Raw genomic sequence first — 13483 nt, 5'->3', positions numbered from 1 at the left:
GCAGAAACCATGTTAGGTAAAAATTGAATAATGTAAAATTGTGCAACAGAATAATCACAGTGATATTTTATGTTTAAAAACACTTGCACTAAAAAAAAAAAACAAAAACAAAAAAAAAACACTTGCACTAAAAATATATAAAATAAAAGCATCAGTTGTCTTGGATTGTAGCATGATGGGTGGATTTTTAAAGTCTACTTTTCTTGCGAATCAATTTTCTAAAATGAGTATGTATTATTTTAACGGAGGGAAATATAAACTTTTAAAAGAAATACAAAATTACATGATTGAAACTTTTTTTATTGCAACTTTTTACAATGTCTAAAAACTGATTTCAAGAAGACAGAAGTTGTGTATAGATCACTGTCCATCAAAATGTCACGCCAATCAGAGGCCAGTGGAAAGCAGTGGATGCTATAGAGAGAGGGTGTATTTACATATAAATTGTTTTACAGAAACATGACAAATCAGCTGGTAATATAGACCTAACCCAGAGACAGTGAAATCTGCTTTCAAAGCATATAAAGGGGTTTATATGCATGTAATCTAAATTGCTTAAAACAATGTTTTAAAATGAGACAGAGTCCGTGTATTTCCATTAAAAGCAAAATGTGTGGATGCTCCTTGAATGCCCGCTATAGTACATAGAGACAAAACTGAAAATGGAGCCTGCATCATCCCAGGAAGGCAAGGAGGGTGGCTGCTCTGAGGCTTCAAACACTACTATAAATAAACAGCAAGCCTTGCTGCAGGGGAACAAGGATTCAGTTTTGGTGAGGTAGGGAGTTGTAAATAGATATGCTATTTATAGAAGAAGCCTGGATGCTCCAAACTGCGTCAGTTCACTGTGGTGGGGAACCTGTTCCAATTAGCATTTGATTTTTGCTTTGAGAAAAACTGTTTTGCCGAACAAAACTAATTCTTTTCTTTCTAAGAGGATTCTGCTGCCATAGGCCAGATGCAATTGCTAACCCCTCCCCACTGAATCACACTAACACCCCATCATCATAGCAAAGATGGTGTGATTCCACTAGCTTGACCATTGGAAAAGGAAACACTCTTATGAAGGAATCTTCCTCCACTGGAGAAGGGAAAGGCACCTCACACTTCTGGTGTGTCCACCCTCTTCCATGCATTTTACTAAAAGCTTCGGTCCTACCCCCCTCATCAGCACCATTCTATGCCTAATACATGAATGCAAGGTCCTTTAAAAAAAAAAAAAAAAAAAAAAGTAGGGATCCCTGGGTGGCGCAGCGGTTTGGCGCCTGCCTTTGGCCCAGGGCACGATCCTGGAGACCCGGGATCGAATCCCATGTCAGGCTCCCGGTGCATGGAGCCTGCTTCTCCCTCTGCCTATGTCTCTGCCTCTCTCTCTCTCTGTGACTATCATAAAAAAAAATAATTTGACTTCTCCATCTGAATTCATGTTCAAAGTTAACATAAAATACAGAAAAAAATGAAAATCTTCATACTGTGCTATTTCACTATTGATGTATTTATGTTTCAATATCTAGGGAATTGGTTGGACACATCAAAAACAAAGGCCATGCCATTTTCTCCTTTTTTAACAAAGAAAAAATTATGTGCTGATTTCCATGCTACTCAGAACATTGTGGTTGATAAACAATGGGACCATTATTATAATGGTGAACCTGCACGGTTCTGTCTTTTCTAGAAGTTTATTTTTCTGCATCTTTGTGGATATACATATATTTAGACTTAACCTACCCTTGGGATGCCTGGGTGGCTCAGCGGTTGAACGTCTGCCTTTGGCTCAGGTCTTGATCCCAGGGTCCTGGGATCAAGTCCCGCATCAGGCTCCCCACAGGGAGCCTTCTTCTCCCTCTCCCTATGTCTCTGCCTCTTTCTGTGTCTCTCATGAATAAATAAATAAACTTAAAAAAAAAAAACAACAACAATAACAACTCAATCTACCCTTGGTATCCGGGATTAGGAATCAAATGGCCTTGATATCCTAGGAAAGGGAGAAAGTGGGGTAGAACTGAATAAAAATATCAACAGCACACTTGTAGGGCTCCCCTTGGCAGATGGTCATTTTCTCCAGATGCTCCTAATGCATTTCATTCCTATTTCCATCACTGTTGATGCCACTGCATATTGCGATTTCTGTTGATGTATCTGACTTCCCCTCAAAGCCTGGGAACTCTTGAGATTAGGATGTGTCTTATTCATCTTTTTATCTCCAAGCTAAGCAGAAGTTAGGAAGTTCGTACACCAGGCGTTCACTGAGCTATTTACAGAAGTATGGCACAGAAAGAAGAAGGCTAAGGGATATTTTTGGTAAGAGTCAATTTTGGTTAAAATTTCACTTCGGCAGTGTTTAATGACTTCAACGACACTTGGAAACACAGATGTTACCTGGAAGACATTAGGTTAGTTAACTAAAGACGTGGAGGAATGGGCTAAAGACATTAGAACTCCTCAGTTCATAACAGAGGCTGGGGTGGGAGTGGGAAGCAGGCAGGGATGTGGGGTGATTGGACGGGAACCCGGCCCCCTCCACTTCCCTCAGCAGTTGCCCCCAACTTTTCCTAAAAGCAGAGAAGACCTGGCACACAGGGCCACAGGCAGGCGTCAGGGAGGACAGCAGGCACTTGGAAATGCATTAGCGTTGGGGACCACGGGGCAAATCATTTTCTGTGAGTGAGACTCTTTGCTCAGACCTAACTGAAAGTAGGTGGCCGAGGGATCCACCCTGCCAGAATCACCTCTCCCACATTTTCCATAAAGCCTAGGCTATTATTTGGCAAACTATGACCTTAGAAGATAAACCAGCATCCTCCCGGCAGTCTGGCAAGGCCAGGAAGCCCAGCCTCAGCCTGAAAAAGGGAAAAGAAAAAAGGGCCCTGACTGGGGTTTTTCTCATCTTTGTCCAACACTTGTGACTCCCCAGACATAAAGGAGGAAAAGAAATGAAAAGACATGTGCAGGAAATAAATCTGCACAAAGCAAGACCCTCTTTACCTAAATACGTGTCAGCTCTGTCAAGACTCAGAAGTAGGAGGCAAAATGAAAAATCACCCTGTCTTTGACAGCCATGTTTGAAAGGTTGTTCCTCCTCAGGCTTGGTGCTAAGAGAGCTGAGATGTGGGGGTGAAGAACTAGAAAGAAAAATGCCTTCACAGACATTCACTGCTTCAGATTTTCTGAGTTTCCCTCATCTACTCAAGTCCATAACCCTGCGGGAAATTGGTGGGGCGGACGGGAGTGGTGAGGGAGAAGGAGACAACTTTCAAAGCAATTTGTTTTGCAATGGGTCAAAATTGAATTCAAAGAGGAAAAAAAAAGGCAATTTCCCTACAATATACATCTATAGTCCAAACAGAGGCTGCTTTGTTAGAAGCTTCTAGAAATTCTGCAGAAAGCAGAAGTCAACAGAGGTCAACCGAGTTAATTATTTAAGAGGCTCCCCTCCCCTCTCTTTAAAACAAAAACATTTTATTTTTTTTCCCTGATTCACAGAAGCAACCTGCAGGTGCTGGCTCTCCTTTCTGCTAAATGCTGCCAGTAGGGCCTGCAACAGAGCTGGGCCATGGGAGCACCTGCGGACCTCTGTTTCACAACCACAGCAAGCCGGGCAGGCCGTCAGCCATGACGTCCAGCTGCGCTGACTGATAGGCTAATGTCCCATAGCATGTCCTTCCCTTTCATGTCTCTGGCGCAGGGCTTCCAATCCGACCAGAAGCATGGAGAACTAAAAGCTCCAGGGGGCTGTTCCAAGTCAATCTGAACAAACAGTTGCATTTATTTTAAACCACAGAATCTTTGTGCTAGAAGGCTCTGTGAAATGTGAGTGGTCAACCTGGTTGTCGCCTCTGCTGCCAAAAAGTAAGGAATAGGTGAGGGACCTCCTTTCCCATTGAAGAGAACTGTTACAGTCCAAGTGGAAATGCTGTCGCTTCTTACCTGGGCACACTCCACTTTGGCACACTCCCCAGTCTGGCAGGTCACTTGGCCACGGTCACACATGCAGAACTCACAGGCTGAACCCTTCCACATTTCATCCTGGTACCGCACAATCCCATTGTGCGAGCAGCTTCCTGCAGGAGACACACATTCCTCACAGCATTCCCCATGCCGATGAGCCCTTCTCTGACCCTGAAGAAACAAAGATGGCATGTAAAGGGAAGTTCTCAGGAGAGTTTGAAAACATTGAGCCAATGAGGCAGAAGGACATAAAGTGCCAACACTGTATGCTGCTCCTTTCCCTGCCTGCCCAAATTAACCCAGCTGAGGCAAGTTCCCCTGTACCTTAGCCCTTCTTCCTAGAAAGCAGATCTTTCATATCTTTTTCTAATATTTCCTTTTTTTAAAAAAAGATTTATTTATTTGACAGAGTGAGCGGAGGGCACAACCAGGTGGAGCAGCAGAGGGAGATGGAGAATCAGGCTCCCTGCTAAGCAGGGAGTCTGATGTGGAGCTCGATCCTAGGACCCTGGAATCATGACCTGAGCTGAAAGCAGATGCTTAAACTAAGCCACCCAGGTGCCCCTAATATTTCTGAATGTCATAAAACTTTTGATTCCCTCAAAAGACACAACGGACTTAGAAATGCATTTCTTAAATGACCCAGAATAAAGCTTTGAAAAACAAGCCATGCTGTCTCAAATACCTTTTCACATCTTAGCGGAGGGCAGGCCTGTCTGTGGCACCTGACCTCACCCTGGTCACATATACACGTGGTACAGGCATTTTCAGTCCACTGCTCACCATGCTGAATAAAGAAAGGACAAAGTGGAAAATCAAGTGTCACATACATCAAATAGAAACACAGGCACATAAGACACACAATTTTTTATTACAGTTTTTAACTGAGCCACATTGAATGTACTCCTGAGAAATGTTAACAGTTAGGCAGTAACAGCAACTAAGAAAAAGTCAATAAATGTCCAAAGGGAGCTTTGCATTCGTTTTTATTCAACTGTATTCATTCCACAGATGTGCTGAGGGTCTGCTCTCTGCCAGGCACAAAGGGTCCCTGGAACATCATGATTAATAAGAAGACCCTGTTTCCTGCCTAATCAGTGCTCATTCTTTAGCTCTTTAGCCCTTCTTCTTTGGCAGGAGACCCAGCTCCTACAGCCACGTTCCCAGCTCCTCTTACAAATAGGCAACGGCATTGTCCCAGTCCTAACTGAGGAGACCTCAGGGGAAGTTTGCTAGAACAGTGGAGGTCAAAGAAAAGACTCTTCTCCCCCATAAAAGAAGAAAAGCCAACCCTTTTCCCCACCATCCTTTAGTAATGGTTGTGTGTGCATGAGCTAGTCTTGAGGTAGCCACCTTGGGGACACGAGGGAACAAGATGCAAAGCCAATGCCAACAAGCTGCAAATGGCAAGACGGAAAGATGGGAAAAAGATCCTTAGATCCTTGAAGACATCATTAAGACCTGAGTTGATCAACCCTGTAACCACCCTACCTCTGGACTTCTTGTTATATGAGATTAAAAAAATGTTTTCATTTTAACCACTTTTAGAGGAGTATTTCTGTTACTTGCAACCAAAACTATCACAATAGATATAAAGGCTATCTCTTCCAGTAGAAATTAATCTGGCACACATTGTATTGGACAACACAGATCTAGTACATACAAAAGTCCTTTCCCAATTAGTTATGTTCATTCGTGACATTCATTCCTTATTACCCAATTCCAGATTCTCTACTGAGAGTCATAATTCCAATTCCTATTTAGTCTTCTTTAGAGTGGCTGGCAAGCAAGGGAAGTAGTTGGGTGTATTTTTTGTACGTTCTTTGCTTTTGAATAATGTGACCTTTTTTTTTTGCCTCAGCTGGGTGTAGTCCTGAGACAGAACATTCATTCATTCATTCAATTTGTTGAACACATTTTTCATTTGCCACCTATTATGTGTTAGGCACAGTTATCTAGACTGTTCCAATAGTACTTTCAAGTATGCAGGTTCCACCACCATTAACTTCTCCCCTCCCTTCCCTCAGTCCCCTCTCACCCCCATGCCTCCCCCCACAGTGTAAGGCAGAGGGAAGCTGTCTCTGGATATGAACCAAACAGAGAGACATTCCCAGGGCCTCCAGCCTAAGTGTAAACTGAATAGTAACCAGGATAGTCCTTTTTTTTCCTTCGAGACGTGTAAACAGTAAGTTCAACAAGGTTCGTGAACCAGGTGTGGCCTGCCAGCACATTCCTTTATATTTCTAATCCCCTTCAATTTAATTTTTTCATAAAGCCTCGCCACAAAGAGAAGAAAAAAAGCTGTTTATATACTGAGTTACTAATCTTGGCAAAGACTCAGACAAGAGGGTGGGGAAATATGGTGGTTGGAAGGGCAGAGGGCATATGTGTGAGACATCTGTCAAAACATCTGCAGGGGGTACATCACAGGTTACCTCATACACTTGGCCAGATGCAGAGCAGGATTGGGAAGAGCACTGTGGGCAACATTTTCCAGGAACTCGGACTATAGCTTCATCCTTACGTCCAAAAAAGGAACAATCCAATAAAAGGAGACATTAATAAAACCCACAACAGCAGGAAAATTTCATTCATAGCCAATTCAATCATGTGCTTCAAGCATCCATAAATAGCAATTTCCTCTCATTTAGCATTTATTAGTCATCCAGTGCTTTGATAAGAATTAGCACTTCCAAAGTCAGTGTGCCTCTTAAGAGGTCTGCACACTCAAGTCCTATCCTCTTCTAAGAGCAAACGAAAGCACAAATAATAACAAAAAGAGGGATGCCTGGGTGGCTCAGTGGTTAAAACGTCTGCCTGCAGTTCAGGGCATGATCCTGGAGTCCCGGCATCGAGTCCCACATCAGGCTCCCTGCAGGGAGCCTGCTTCTCCCTCTGCCTGTGTCTCTGCCTCTCTCTCTCTCTCTCTCTCTCAGGGATAAATAAATAAAATATATTTTTTAAAAATAATAGTAAGAATAGTACTTAGTGTTTGCCAGCCACTATTTTATTTATTTATTTATTTTTAAAGATTTATTTCTTTATGATAGACACACAGAGAGAGAGAGAGAGAGAGAGGCAGAGACACAGGAGGAGGGAGAAGCAGGCTCTATGCCGGAAGCCCGACGTGGGACTCGATCCCGGGACTCCAGGATCGTGCCCTGGGCCAAAGGCAGGCGCTAAACCGCTGAGCCACCCAGGGATCCCCGCCAGCCACTATTTTAATGCTTTACATGGCCCTATGAAGTACATGTTCTTATCCTTGCTTTACACACAAGAAAAGTAAAGACCAGAGAGGTTTTGTGACTTGGACAAGGTCACACAGCTGACCTGACAATGACAAATGGTTGGAAGGAAACTGTAGGGCACCAGCCATACCAATACTTAAGAACACTTAAACTCTTGTTGAGTTACTGCTAAACTCGGAATGAAGGTATTTCTCTCTTGATAACCTACTTCACTATTCTTGTGCATCTTTATGTGAATGCACATTTACATATATGCATTAGGGGGTTCCTTAACATGAAAAAAAATCGTATTCCTAGGTATTTGGGAATATGGACAAAGTGGGTGACAGAGACTAAATGCCCAAAGAACCCCCATGCCCTCTCTCTACTTCTCCCCTCTACCACTCCCGCTCCCAGAATATCAGACCCTTTGTCTCTGCTACCCTGTAAATAACTTTCACAGCAACTGTCCCCTCATTAATGCCAAAGAGTCAGCTTCTCACTTTGACTTATCATTATACCCTTTTGAATGGCAAGAGGGTAGACAAATTAAAGGCAGAGCAAGGAGGGTTATAATAAGTTTTAAGGACTAAGAAGTGGTTTATTTTACATAGAAGACACCTCCTGAACAATTACCTTCACTTTCTCTTACAAGAAGCAGAAAACCGCTGAGCCACCCAGGCGTCCCAGGAAAGGCATTTAAAGAGAAAATATCCCAGGATATAGGAGAACTACCTAAGCGGGAAGACCTCACCGGGCTGGTGCTTCATAAACGAGACTAGAGATATCAATAAGAAGATGAACAGCAAAGTGGGTCAGAAAAATGGGAAAGACTATTTAACAGTGCATTTTGTTGCTGTCATATATTTGAACCATATCATTCTGGGCTATGTAGATTTTGCTCTTCCAAACGTATAGTCTACACAGGGGCCAGTCAACTATGGACCATGCGCCAAATCCAGCCTACCACCTGTTTCCATAAACTTTTACTGCAATGCAGCCACATCCACTCATTTACGTAATATCTGTGGCTGTTTTTGTGCTATAATGGCAGAGTTGAGTAGTTCTTTCAACTGAACAGCACACAAAGCTGAAAATATTCACTATCTTGCTCTTTACAGAAAAAGTTTGCCAACTCCAGGTCTAACATGGCACCCTTAGTAAACTCAGGAATTTAAAAATATATATATATGATTAATGTTATTACAATTTAGGGTAGAACTACCATTAAGGATATACTTAATTATGGTTTTTCATGTTCCTTAAATAAAAATATTTATGATAAAAATTTAATGGTGTATTATAGCTAACAGCTCTTGACAGAATATGCTCCCACTATGATACCTCTACAGGTATAGAAAGAGATTAAAATTTCACCACCGAAAAGTAACACAGCCAACCTCTACCACTGCTAAGAGGAAGTCCCATTGAACATAAGACATTCTATGACCTTTCTTTGCTGTGTAAACCTAAATAGATATAAAAAACATCATTCTGTCTAATTCTCTGCCTTTCTATATCCAACACAACCCAGATTCATCCCTCTGGTGTGTGGTCACTATCTTTTGAGGTGGTCAGAGTACCAGCCCTCACCTTCCTCAATATCTTTCTTTCTACACCTAATCAGAGCCCATAATGTAAAAATGGAAAAAAGAGTGGGAAGTATGTATGTTGGAGGAGGTAGAGGGAGTGATAAGGGATCCCTGGGTGGCGCAGCGGTTTGGCGCCTGCCTTTGGCCCAGGGCGCGATCCCGGAGACCCGGGATCGAATCCCACATCGGGTTCCCGGTGCATGGAGCCTGCTTCTCCCTCTGCCTGTGTCTCTGCCTCTCTCTCTCTCTCTCTCTGTGACTATCATAAATAAATAAAAATTAAAAAAAAAAAAAAAAAAGTTGGGGGATAGGATGGTGCCTCAAGTGATAAAGCACATGGTCACCTAGAGAGAAGGAGAGAGTCTTCGCAGAGGTACAAACTGGAGATTAGTTTTTGTTTCATGTGCTCAGAACGTAAGAGGGTTGGGCTATGGAGGTAAGGAAAAGATCCAATCTCAGTACAATAGAGCTACACTAACTGAAAATCCACCAGCCCCTCGGACAAAGAGATATGCACATTTCTTAGCATTTGGCTACAGATCCAAAAAGGGGAGTTAGCCAACGGTAGGAGATTTACCCTTGCAGCTTTCAAACAGTGGGTATGGACAGATTTCTCTTGATCAAGGATGAGTAAACAGAAGGAAAGGAACTTGGGAAAAACCCTGAAGAGCCAGCAAAACTAAAAATGTTCTAAAGATTCAGAGAAAGGCAAATTTCTGAATGCTACATACTATAGTAACTAAAAGAAAATATTCAAAAGCTATTTTGCAACTTCAGTAAGATGCACGAAGATGCAGTCTTTATTAAATAGAAGCAAGAAGCAATAAAAAAGAATAAGTATTAGGATAAAAAACCTAGATGAACCAAAGAGAAGAAAAATAAGGAAGATTTAAAAGAAATTCAAAGTGAAATAGTCAAAATCAATACTAGAAGTTGTAAATACAAACTCAAGAAGCTCTCTCCATATGAAGAGGAAAGAAACAAAATGATGAGAGAGAACATGATTGATAATGAGGGAGAAAGAGAGGGGAGTAATCTAAGAATCATAAGTATTGCTGGAGAAATGAGAATAATTGGAATGAATATGATTAAATTAAAGCCATAACTGAAGAAAGCATTTTAAAACCTGGAATATAGACTGAAAGGGCTTGACCATATTCTAGGTAATAAGGGTGAAAAGACACCTCACCTAGAAATGTCCTGAAAAATGTTTCATTTTTAAAGATAAGGAAACATCCTGCAAGAATCCAACAAAGGAAACTAGATGAACACAATGAAATAGAAAAGAGACCTCAGAGCTCTCCATGGCACTAAATTTCAGGGTTCAGTGGAAAGGAGCCCACAGAGTTGGGATGTGAGGAAATGATAATTGCCCCCAATTTTTGAGCCCCCAATTTTGAGATACATAAACAAGAAGAAAATAATTCTCAAACACTTAGTGGCTCAGAAGACATCCAATCTTTTATCTTTCTTGAAAGAACATCCAAAGATGAAATTCAACCTACTCAGATTCATCAACATGGGGAATGAGAAAAATTACAGTAAAAAAATTGGTGGTAACATCATCAGGAACAACACTTATCGACTGAACAGACCATTTTAATGAGCCTACAGAAATGTGGATGGGCTAGGGCTCTGTTCAAGGCATCTGGACAAAAGTTGAAAGCAAACAATTTCAGTATGAATTTAAATCCTTCCTTAAGGGAAAAAGACCCTTTTGAACATAAGAAATTACTCCTTTTGTCAGAAATTATCACCAACTTCTAAAATGTGATTATAACTATGAAAAAAAAATATATATCCACATTTGCCTACAAAAAATTTGGAATAAATTACCAAGAAAAGCTGGTGTTTTTGAATGGTAGAAATATAGATGATCATTTTCTGCTTTTCTGCCTTTCCAAACTTTCCTTAATAAGTACAGATTCCTTTTACAATTTTTAAAAGAAAAAGAAAAACACTCACATTAAAAATCAGTTTTTTTCTATAGCTCAAGTCCTGGAAATACATTTCTTCTGGTGAACTTTTGTGTTGTGTTTTTAATATTTAATGAGTTGATGCATACAAAATACCTGCAGTCGTGTTCAATGCTATTAGTAACTATTGTTTTTGTGATTATTACTATACATAAATGCTATGTAACTCATCATTTTGGAAGGTTATCTAGCTAATAGTTAAAAAATATAAGTCAGGTGTGGTCTGTTGAAGTGATGCAGAACTGCCTAGGTGAGAAGCACTGATACTTCCTAACTGTGGTACCTCATGGAAGTTACTTAAGCTCTCTGTACCTCAGTTTTATGTACTGGCAAGAGGAAATGATAATAATAGCTCTTAATAGGATTGTTATGAGAATTACAAAGCTCTGAAAATTAATGATTGCCACATAATAAGTGCAAAAAATGTGGTAATGGTGATGACAGAGATGATGATAGATGGTAGACAGTGGTGATGGTGTTTCCATCAAAAGTCTAAACTTTTTAGCACCCCTTTTTAATACCCGTTGATATCATCAGAACATCCAATATTTAATAATGATATTAATTCAAGAAAGATATTTCTAAATAATCTAAGAGTTTATTTTTTTAATATGTCATAGTAAAAATATAAACTTAATGATGCAAGAGTGATTCAAATCAATCTATTTTCAAGACCTTAGAATGTTTGCACATCAACTAGCTCTGAAGTATGGTACCAAATTTCATCTTTTAAATTAATTATGTATATCAATGCAAACTGTATGTGAGTAAATGTTTGAAGCTAGAGTTTATATTTAGTGTTTTTATTTTTTAAATTTGTTTTAAAGATTTATTTGAGAGAGAGAGAGCATGTGTGCATGTATGGGGTGGGGTTGGGGGTGGTCAGAGGGAGAGAATCCTCAAGCAGACTCACTGCTGAGCACAGAGCCTGACATAGGGCTGGATCCCAGGACCCTGAGATCATGACCTAAGCCAAAATCAAGAGTCCCACACTCAACTGACTGAACCACCCAGGTGCCCCACTATATAATGTTTTTAAAAATGGGAACTAGTACTTTCAAGTACTTCAATATCTATCCCCCTAACATGAAGTCCATTAAGGTTACAAAGATTTAAAGCAGAAGACTCACAAAGTGGTCCCCCTTGCCTCCTGCTTTCCTTATTGCAATTGTGGCAAACTGTTTAATTACCCTTCATACACAAGGGGACTGAATCCTAGAAAGTGCTAAATCAAAATTCCCCAACCTGATAGTGTCCCCTGAATGTGAGATACTATACAACTCTACAGAGAAGCTCATTTGTAATCTTAGCACTGAGAGAAGACTTCGTGATGAACTAGGAGATGTGACATGAGTGCAGTAGTTGCAGTAGTGTAGGTAATACAGTCTAATTTTTCAATTAGATACATTTTCCCTTTATTTGGCATTTCGCATTTCTGTCTAATTGCCTTTTGTCTGCCTTTAAAAATATTGCCCAATTGTCACAATATGCCATGTTATTGATTTTGTTTTATTTGACACAAAGTACTGTTCTGTATCAATTGAATGTTGGCTTCCGGCTTTTCCTTAAGATCAAAAATGAGCTATTTTTCGACTGGAGGCAAACTCCTTTCATGGTTATCTGTCAACTGCCACAGAACAGCCATAGAAACCTCTGGAAGAGTAAAACCTATAAAGTATCATGTATACCACATTTATTTGCCATTGATTTTCTCTTCTGAATTTATGGGAAGAGTCTAATGTTTTGAAATTCTGATGAACTTTAAATGAGGAACAAAATCCACTATTTTTTAAAGCTCCCCAAGAGAAAATCTGAATAATGTGAATCATTATTTTATAATTAAAAAATGTACATCTGGATAATCATGTTCAAAGACACACTTATGTCTTAAAAAGCAAGACTATACCTATGCATTGAGAAACAATACCTGATCATATTGCTGACTTTTCCAGATGTTTAGCTTGAGATTTTTGCAACATCTGCAACTGGAGCTGGTGGCTTCTTTGCCTGTACATCCAAGGCTCACTTTCATTACATAACAATTAGCTTAAATGGCTGGTATTAGACCTATCTGTAGCTTCCAAGGGTAAATGTCTCAGGGGTGATCTCCAAAAGTATAAGGAAAACAAAAGAGCCTTTGCTTCTCATTCCTAGTACTTCCGAAAGACTGCCAGACAACCCCAGAAGAGGCTCCAAGTTCCCAAACAATGAAGTTAATAGTCTATGAAGGATCCATTTGGAAGCTGTCTTCCTTACCTCATTACAAAACAGAGGTTGACAATGAGCTATAAAGCACTGGGTGACCCCATTTCTACACACACATTTGGCACACCGACTCAATGGCCAGTCTTCCCCATCCTGGAATACACGGCCTTCATAGGAACAAGATTCTGAAAGGTAAGAAAAATAAAGATTACTGGGGTGACTGCACTTGCTGATCTCAGGGCTGACTCCAGGTATGTGTGTGCAGTCACATAGGACCCTCTGTAGTCACTATATGGAGGTTTTGGGGGGTTTTGTTTGTTTGTTTTGTTTCATTTTGTTTTTAGAGCAGAGAGAGAATCCCAAGTAGGCCTCATGCCCAACATGGAGCCTGATGCAGGGCTCCATCTCACAACACTAGGATCATGACCTGAGCTGAAATCAAGAGTCAGATGCTTAACCAACTGAGGAATCCAGGCGCCCCCACTGTATGGAGTTCTTAATAACTTTCTGAGTTTTATATGTGAAGTCTGGTGAG

The 13483-nt window shown here is 40.6% G+C and overlaps 1 protein-coding gene across 1 annotated transcript in view; it reads right to left on the bottom strand.

Moving 5' to 3' along the window:
* FRAS1 (Fraser extracellular matrix complex subunit 1) overlaps positions 1-13483 on the bottom strand; it is a 435467-nt gene that overhangs the window by 250866 nt on the left and 171118 nt on the right. Inside the window, exons 6-9 of the mRNA XM_072810116.1 lie at positions 13000-13133; positions 6384-6467; positions 4634-4735; positions 3928-4119 (exon numbers count right to left, since the gene is read on the bottom strand). Of these exons, the coding sequence (XP_072666217.1) occupies positions 3928-4119; positions 4634-4735; positions 6384-6467; positions 13000-13133 (512 nt within the window). The remainder of the gene's footprint in view (positions 1-3927; positions 4120-4633; positions 4736-6383; positions 6468-12999; positions 13134-13483) is intronic.

Source organism: Canis lupus, chromosome 33, assembly GCF_048164855.1.
Source record: "Canis lupus baileyi chromosome 33, mCanLup2.hap1, whole genome shotgun sequence".
Taxonomy (NCBI): Eukaryota; Metazoa; Chordata; class Mammalia; order Carnivora; family Canidae; genus Canis; species Canis lupus.
The sequence above is the reverse complement of the archived record's forward strand: the minus strand, read 5'-3'. Positions and strand labels throughout refer to the sequence as shown.